The sequence below is a fragment of the Alligator sinensis genome, unplaced genomic scaffold, assembly GCF_000455745.1.
Source record: "Alligator sinensis unplaced genomic scaffold, ASM45574v1 scaffold402_1, whole genome shotgun sequence".
NCBI classification, from domain to species: domain Eukaryota; kingdom Metazoa; phylum Chordata; order Crocodylia; family Alligatoridae; genus Alligator; species Alligator sinensis.
In genome coordinates this window covers 2,506,844-2,515,834 of record NW_005842089.1, presented here as the reverse complement: position 1 = coordinate 2,515,834, position 8,991 = coordinate 2,506,844, and the positions used below count along the sequence as shown (strand labels likewise).

Sequence of the window (8,991 nt, the reverse complement as noted above, 5' to 3'; positions counted from 1 at the left end):
ACCAAATCAGGCCGAATGTCCTCCAAATCAAATCGCCACCTGAAGCTTCGCACAGCTACTGGCTAGAGGACTCATACTGTTTTTGTAGGTCTTTCAGACGAGCATTTAATGAATGCAGCACAATTTCATTTCCTCACTCTGCTGTGCAGCCTCCATCAATTTCAGCCAATGAATCCAAATGAAGTATTTCTCCATAAATCGCATTTATTTTTAGAAATTACACTTTTTAATTGCGCTGCTGTTTTGTTTGTTTTTTTAACATTTCATTTAGCTTTTCCATGGGGTTTTCTGCAGGCATTTTCTCTACATTTTCTGCGTGGGTGCTCCCAAAAAATCCTTATTATATGAGGAAAAGATTCTACCCATGACAGATAAGCTTGCATCCTCTAGTAAATCAAGCTGTTCTGTAGCGTAAGAATACATATGGTAATTTTGATTAGTAACTCTATATGGATAGTGTCGGTGTCTTCTGCTTGCCTGAGTATGAAAAATTCTGTGTTAAATCATATCTCCCATGTGGTATACTGTTTATATGTTTTACCGTTGTTCCGTTATTATGACATTGTTGTAAAAAAGAATTACTGACCAAGTTGTCTCAATTAAAAAAATGCGGTTTGAAAACTGGCATTTTTCCACATTAAGTAACAGTTCCATTAGCTGTTACCGTGTCAGCCTCAGGACTCTGCATAAATTGTATTTTAGAAACAAGACAAAGTTGGGAATAATTTGGAGATCTCTGTTATTTTTTTTTATAGTGGCTTCTGGTACATTTACATCTATCATTCTACAAGTCTGATGACATATGAATGTCTAACCTCCTGTTAGCTTTTGGCTGGGTAAGGAGTAGATTAATTTTTTGTGGGGTTTTTCTTTCTCTCTTTTTTTTTTTCAGCGAGCTCCCTCATCCTCCTCAGAACCTTGTGGCCGCGCTGAATGCCTCGTACAGCCGCAGCGTGATGCTTTCCTGGGTGCGTCCCTTTGATGGAAACAGCCCTGTTCTCTACTACATGGTGGAGCTGTCTGAGAACAGTGAGTAGAGCCATGACACAGTCCCACTCTTGTGTTCTTAATCATTCAACCTTCATGCCAGGCTTAGCTTTTACCAGAACTGTCGACAAAATCCTACTGCCACTTTCCGATTCTGAGAGAGACCGGGAATAGGAGCAGCTGGGTTTTAGTCTCGATTAACATCACACCACAAAAGTTAGGAAAAAAAGAGGGATGGTCTGGTGGTTTCTGCACATCCCAACTCTGCCAGTGAAATGGTCCGTGACTTCAATGTCTTCGGTGCCTCAGTTCCCACCTGTAAAATGGAGACGGACATCACTTATTTCTTCCTCTGTTTGCCTATCTTGTCAATCTATTAAAAACATTCTTAGTATAATGGAGACCCAACTCAGTGAGCGCTTCCAGACACTTGGATAATATCAATCATTATTTTAATGGTGCACCAAAACAGCTGAGCGTGGGTTGGTAAGGATAACTTGTGCACTCAGCCTTCAAGACTCCTACCACATACGCATTCATATTCATGAGGATTCATGTATTACCCTCTGCTTTCCCTTGGCTGTTATTTAATACCCTTCCTTTAAGTAGGTTAGTGAGGTTTGTGGCCATAAATTATAATTTGGCTAATGTGGTCCCAATTTTCAAGAAAGGGAGAAAGGAGGACCCAAGTAACTATAGGCCTGTAAGCCTCACCTCGGTGCTCAGGAAGCTCTTGGAGAGGATCATCAAGGAGCACATCTGTGGGGGGCCTGCAGGGGAGATCATGCTCAGGGGCAATCAGCATGGGTTCATCAAAGGCAGGTCCTGCCTGACCAACCTGATTGCCTTTTATGACCAAGTAACTAAATCCTTGGTTGATGGTGTCGCCGTGGACATAGTCTTTCTAGACTTTTAAGAAGGCCTTTGACACTGTCTCTCACCCCATCATCATCAATAAATTAAGCAACTGGGGTATTGATGCCTGCACAGTTGGATGGGTAAAAAATTGGCTGATGGGGCGCACCCAGAGAGTAGTGGTGGACGGGTTGTACTCAACCTGGCGAGATGTGAGCAGTGGGGTACCCCAGGGCTTGGTCCTTGGGCCCGCACTGTTTAACATCTTCATCAGCGACTTGGACAAGGGGATGGAAAGCACGCTGTCCAAGTTTGCTGATGACACTAAGATGTGAGGTGAGGTGGACACACTTGAAGGGAGAGAGAGGCTGCAACTAGGTTTAGACAGACTACAAAAGTGGGCAGATGAGAATAGGATGGGGTTCAACGTAGACAAATGCAGGGTGCTGCACCTTGGGAGAAGGAATCCACAGCTTACACACAGGCTGGGGAGTTCCCTTCTTGAAAGCACAGAGGCGGAACGGGATCTTGGAGTCATTATTGACTTCAAGATGAAGATGAGCCGCCAATGCCAGACCGCAGCCAGCAAGGGCAGCCATACCTGTCATGCATCCAAAGGTGCATCTCAAGCCGGTCCAGAGAGGTGATCCTCCCCCTCTATGTGACTTTGGTCAGGCCACAGTTGGAGTACTGCATCCTGTACTGGGCACTGCACTTCAAAAGGGATGTGGCCAGCCTGGAGAGGGTTCAGAGGAGGCCACCCGCTTGGTGAGAGGGCAGCAGGACAGGCCCTACAAGGAGAGACTGAGGGACCTGAACCTGTTCAGCCTCAGCAAGAGGAGGCTGAGGGGGGACCTACTGGTTGCCTACAAACTCATCAGGGGAGATCAACAGCAAATAGGCAGAGCCCTCTTCTCTCCAGCACCACCTGGGGTGACAAGGAACAATGGTCATAAGCTGATGGAGAATAGGTTTAGGTTGGAGATCAGAAGGCAACATTTTCCAGCAAGGGTGGCCAAAATCTGGAACCAACTTCCCAGGGAAGTGGTCCTCGCCCCTACCTTGGGCAGATTCAAGAGGAGGTTGGATGATTACCTGTCTGAGGTCTTGTGAACCCAGCATTCATCCCTGCCTTTGTGACCCCAGCATTCATCCCTGCCTGTGGCAGGGGGTCAGGCTAGATTATCTGTTCAGGTCCCTCCTGACCCGAGCTACTATGAAACTATAATGGCCTCTAGCCTCATATATCAAAAACCTAGTCACTCCCAGTTGGCTAAGAATCAGCCAGTGTTTCAAGGCTGTACTCCCAGTGCCTCATTAGAGTTTGACTGAACAGTGTGGCACATAGAGTCCTCTTTGCCCTGTTTATTGGTTATCTTTTCAATTCTGATCTAACCACACACTTTTTCTGCCCTCTGGAAATTAGCCCTGCATATAGGTTAAACCAGCAGCTGGTTATGTCTTCCAGCTGCAGGCCAGATTGACACAGCTCAGGTCTAAGATGGGCTGGCACTAGGGCCTGGCTGCTGCCATCACTGCTACTTCTGCTGACTGCCACTTTTCTCCACTGCCCAACTGTGGCATGGGGCAGGCATAGCCCCTGCCACTGAATGCCACCAAAGTCCCTCAACTCCATGGGCCAGACACAACAGGTCCACAGGCCAGATTCAGCCCAGAAGCCTTAGGTTGCCAGCCTCTGCATTAAACAGTGACAGTTTAATGAATAAAACCTATTTTGCCACCTGGGGAGTTTGATGTTGGGAGCACTTTTAAGGATTTCACTTTGCAGGCTGGAACATGAAGATCTTCAGCTTTCAACGTCCTGTAATGATGATCTTGACATCCACCCGGCAAAGTGCAGGTCTCCAGTCCCAATAAAGCTTTGAGGTCCTTCATAGGACCATTGCCATGGACGTAGCTCATTAGGAGATTCTTGAAGGCTGATTCCTAGCCGATGTAGGCAGGGGCCCCTTAGGACACTGGAGTATGGGAGCAATATGATCCCTGCAGGAGGTACTGGTAAGACGATAAGAAGCCTTAACTTCTACCAGCTGAAGTTTGCCGGCCTCAGGTGTAGCCACAGCTAGGGATGCGTTGTGCTATTCCAGTCTAGAGGTGTCAAGGGCACCATCAGCTGGAAACTGCCGTCGTTCACCTTGCAAAATCCGTAAAAGTCTCGGTGAAAATCTGAAATAGCTCCACAGAAATTATGCAAATGATCCTTCAAAACACCACAGGATCCTCTGAACTCTCCTACACCGTGAGATAGATCCAATAATTTTTAGCTGATGGCACTGTAATCTACCACTGAGAGAATCTCATTATCACAAATCACAGAAGTGTATACTTCAGCTGTGTATTTGCAAGAAGCCAAACAAACAAAAAGCCATAGTGACTGTGAACCGAGCACCCTCTCGCCCCGGGAGAATTGTCTTTCCTTCTGGGAACATTCGCCGCCGCTCCCGGCTTTGAGGTTTTGTCTTCAAGTTTCTCCTTATTTGTCTTGCATTCGTGTCCCCTTGCTACACAGTCACTTGTGTACATAGGAGACGGGGAAATCTGAGTTCTTGCTTGTTTTCCATTGTCCCACAGACGCCAGCAAGCCTGCAAGCAATGTCAGCAATGAGTTTGATTTGTGTTTCTTATATTCATTTTTACATAGCTTCACATTCTCCAGCTTGGGGGGGGGGGAGAGGGGGGGCAGGGATTATGCTGTTTCTGAGCATTATCTTTATCAGACAAGTATATCGTTCAGGCTTAGTTAATAACAACAGATTTCCCACTTGAGGTACTATGGGCATTGTCTCTTCTAGTTTGTCTCAGTGATGTTTCTGAATAATACTGACATATGATCTTGCACTGCTGACATAGCTTTGTCTCATACACGTTTGTAGTCTAAGTCTCTCTTGTTTTGCACAGAAAAACATTTTTTTCCAGGTTTTTGCTGCCAATTCCTTTTGTGCCACAGGTGTCTTTTCAGATACAGAAACTGTCAAGGATTTTGCATATGCCCTCCATGAGCTCATTTGCTTGTGTTTGGAGTTATTTTACTGTCATCAGCCGTACAATATGTTAAGCATTCTAATCCCAGATTGCTGTTATGTAGACAAAAGTTGGTGAGGCTCCATGTTATTTTGTGGTTGCCAAGGATGCACAGAAGACTTTGTTTTTGATTTTTGCAAAGAGTTTAAATATATGGGGTTTGTTTTGCGGCGTTGGAGTTGCCAAGATGTATCCTTATTTTCTTAATTTTTCTGTGGGTTGCTGCAGAGCGAATACGTTTCTAATAGCTTTAGCATCCATTACATATTTTTGAATGCATACAGTCAGTGAATACGTAATAAAGGTATCTGTTACTGAAAGCTAGCCAAAGAAGGCTCAAAATAATGAGTGTAGATTTCTGGGCGCTAATTACTGGCTGCATTGAAAAGAAGTGGATCATTCTACCTGGCATGGATTAAAATTAAAGCTCCTTTCCATTGGTATTACTTTAGTAAAGAGAGATAAAAGCTGATTTTAATTGAGGGAAAAACAGCAGCAAATCATACACAAGAATTCCTGAAATGTACCTGACTCTGCTGAACAAATGTATGGAGGGCCAGAGTCTCATCTACCAATTAGGCATCAAAGTGGACTTAGGTGCCTCAGTGCGATTATATTCCACACAGCTCCAGGCCTGAAAACGCCATTGTGCATCAACTTTTGTAAAATGCAGTCATCCCACCCTTAAGACTGAGTCACAGAAAAGCAGCAAGGAGGAAGATTACCCACCCACCTTGTGCATTAACTGATTTTTCAGGGACTTGAACAATGGGGAATAGAGTCTGCCTTAGGTACTCAGGTCCATTTACGTGCCCAATAGGTGGAACAGAGTCTGGCTTCTAATGTTTATAATAGGGGTGCACCAGTAGAGATTTTGGGGGCCGATAATGATGGCTGATTTTTAGGGAGGCATATTGGCCGATACCAATCCGATTTCCGATACACCAGCGTCCAGCTGGTAAGTCTGTTTTGGTGGAAGGGGTGGGAGAGGGAAGGGATGTGAGGGGCCAGATGAACTCCCCCCATGGTGAAGAAGCTGGGGCAGGCACTGCTCAGCCAGAGCAGGATGGGATGTAGGACAGACCTGCAGCTCCTCCAGGGGACGCGGGATGGGGGAGCAGTTCCTGCTGCTGTGTGCACCCCAGGAGGGCATTGGGGGCGGGGAGGGGTGCCCCTGCATCTTTGCAGGGCGGAGCAGGGCGGGCTGCAGCTGCGGGCTGGGGCCAGGGCTGTGCAGGGCTGCTCTCGGGGTGAGCAGTGGCAGCACTGGGTTGGGGGCTATGGGAAGGGCTGCAGCCATCCCAAATTTCTCCATATCCCCCCTATAGCGCCGCCTCTGCCCGCCCCGAGCGCAACCCACCTCTGACTCCCTGGAAAGAGCCTGGTGTAGGCCCAGCCCAAGCCCACAGCTGCAGCCTGCCCTGCCCTGCCACACATAGATCCATGGGGTATGCACCTCCCTCCCATGCCCTCCTGGGGTGTGCGCCACAGCAGAAGTCACCCCATCCACCCGCTGCCCCCAGACGAGCCATGGCTTCATCTGCACCCGCCCCATCTCAGCTGGGCAGCGCCTGCCCCAGTCCCAGCCCCACTGCCTTCCTCACCACAGGCAGTGTTGATCTCCCCCGCCCCCCCCTTTCCTCCCCACTTCCATTCCACCACAAGAGACTTACCAACTGCACACAGCTCTCCAAGCTGCCGGGCTGTGCTCCTCACTGCCTGTGTGCCACGCTGCAGCTCCATGCACGCACAGGCATTTATTGGCCAAATTATCAGCCACATCAGGCCAATTTCCGATACAGTCGATTTTCTTTATATCGGTGCCGATCCAATATCGGACCAATGTATCAGTGCACCTCTAGTATATAATGAAGTCTGTGCACTTGGCATGATGCAGTAGATGGGAAAGATGATGCATTTTGATTGATAAAATACGGAAGTACAATCATTAAGGATTCACTTCTATACACATACCAGGATGAGAATCCCTGTTGACCATCAGGTAACAGTATGCACTGCTGTCATCATTTCTGAATGGCTTGTGTTTAGCTGCTGTTGTGGTGCGCGTAAGAATTTTGTGGCAGTATCTTCAAAGAGATCCATTTACTTGATTGAGAAGGTGTGAAAGTTTCTGGAGCTCATCAAAACATATTGCTAATTGGTAACTGTTGTAACAAGTGCATTATAACGCTCGGCTGAACACTGCTCAGCTGAAGGCTGCTGTTACGACTGCTGTGTTCTTGGATATCAGGAGTCTTGAGACCTAATGGGATAACTCAGATTCACTAGGTGAAGTGCTAGGGAGGCCTGTATTAAAGCCCTCTTCCTACAAAAGCATATGTGCATGCTTAACTTTAAGTCATGAGTAGTTTGACTAAACTCAGTGGGATTAATTAGATGATTACAGTTAAGCATTGTGCATTAGCCTTTGCAAGATTGAGGTTTAAACATGTATGCCTCCATGGCTGTTGTTGAAAACCGACTCGTATTCACATAAGACGTTCTCCAAGGATGCTGTTGGTTTCAATGGTCTTAGACCAAGCAGTTCTCTGAAATCAGATCGGAATAATGGAGTCCCACTGAGTGGTTCAGTCCTCACTCGAATAGTTCACAGTTTGAAATTATTGTAACAGAGGTGTGTTTGGGGGCCAAGAGAAAACTCAGCACCTTCCAATAGCCCGTGCTGTACAAGAACTTGGAGAGTTTGGCCTGTTCAGTGTACCAAATTGAAGGCTGGACAGGGATACACCTGTTGTGTCCAGGAGGAAAGAGAGTAATTTAGGCTAAGGAGCCAATGTTAGCGCAAGAAGACTTAAGTAGACACTGACCGTGAATTAATTTAAGATGGAAATTATAAGAAGATTTCTGACTGTCGGGGCAGCGAGGTTAGAGAACCACCTTCCAAAAGGAGTAATGGAGTCAAAGATGCTAAGTAATTAAGATGGAGCCTGCAATCGGGATAACGTGATGTGGTTGCATACAATAGCGGGGGCTTGCACTTCCTGACCCCACATTTTTTGTAAACATTTCATTAAAATAAAAGGCACCTGAGCAATAGTCCTGTATCTGTAAAGAAGAGAGGTACAGGATTTCAGTTTTGTGTTGGGAGGTCTTTCAACTCAGTAGATACCTGGTAAGAATAAGAAGCAGATTTAGAATACCTCTCAGTGATCACCTGCCACAAGTGCATGCAGAACGGAAATCCTTTGACATACACAAATTAAGTCCTGAAACCAGAAATTGAAACAGCAAAATATAGAGCTGTTCTTCACTTTCTTAGTCTCAAGCAGTTTAACATAGGGAGGGAAAAAACAGCATAATTAAAAAATAGCCAGCACATTGGAGGAGCCCCGACAACTACAAGTGAAAATTTTACAGCCAACAGCAATTACAGGGGCAGAGGGAGCAAGCAGCGCTCAAAGTATGTTCTGGGCAGCTTAAGTTAAATGAGATTAGTGCTGGCTGTTCAGTATAATGGAGGTTGATTTAATAGTTTGACCTGGCAAGTTTGTCACCATGTGACTCCTCCTAGCTTTCTATGCCAGAAGAGTGACAATAATCCCTGGGGAAAAGGGAGGTGGGTGTTGAAATTTTTATGGAACATTTTTTTATGTCTGAATTGCCCTTCTACATGGTGAAACAAGCTCCTTTGCAATTCTGGCTTTGTATGTGTTTTAAGATAGAAGAGCGGGCTTTCAAAGTGTTTGGTTTATTGATTGTCAAGAGAAGAATTGCCATTTAAATTTTAAAGATACTCTGCAAACTTGCTGTATCCACTGCTCCATGAGCAAGCAAATCCTCCCCAAACCACTTTTCTTTACAAATCAGAGTGCCCAGGAGATGAATAGGGTTCGTTTATATTAGTTTTCAGTTTAATCTCTCTTCCTGCCAGATCTTTTATCTTCCACCAGGAGAGGAAAAAGAATAAATAAAGTATTCTACAGATGCAGCGTATAAACAGAGCGGAGCCCCAAGGTGCCGGGGAGATTAATAGGCCTTGTTGTTGAATCAAACTGTTCACTAGATCGAGATGCTCGAGTTAAGCACTCTCAAGTGACGTTTACACTAGCAATAAACAAATTAAACGGATTTGCTCCAGGAAAAGGA

The 8,991-nt window shown here is 45.9% G+C and overlaps 1 protein-coding gene across 1 annotated transcript in view; it reads left to right on the top strand.

The window, feature by feature from the left end:
* The first annotated feature begins 898 nt into the window (after positions 1 to 898).
* Positions 899 to 8,991, top strand: part of SDK1 (sidekick cell adhesion molecule 1) — a 163,217-nt gene continuing 155,124 nt past the window's right edge. Inside the window, exon 1 of the mRNA XM_025204581.1 lies at positions 899 to 1,029. Within this exon, the coding sequence (XP_025060366.1) occupies positions 957 to 1,029 (73 nt within the window). The 5' untranslated portion in view covers positions 899 to 956. The remainder of the gene's footprint in view (positions 1,030 to 8,991) is intronic.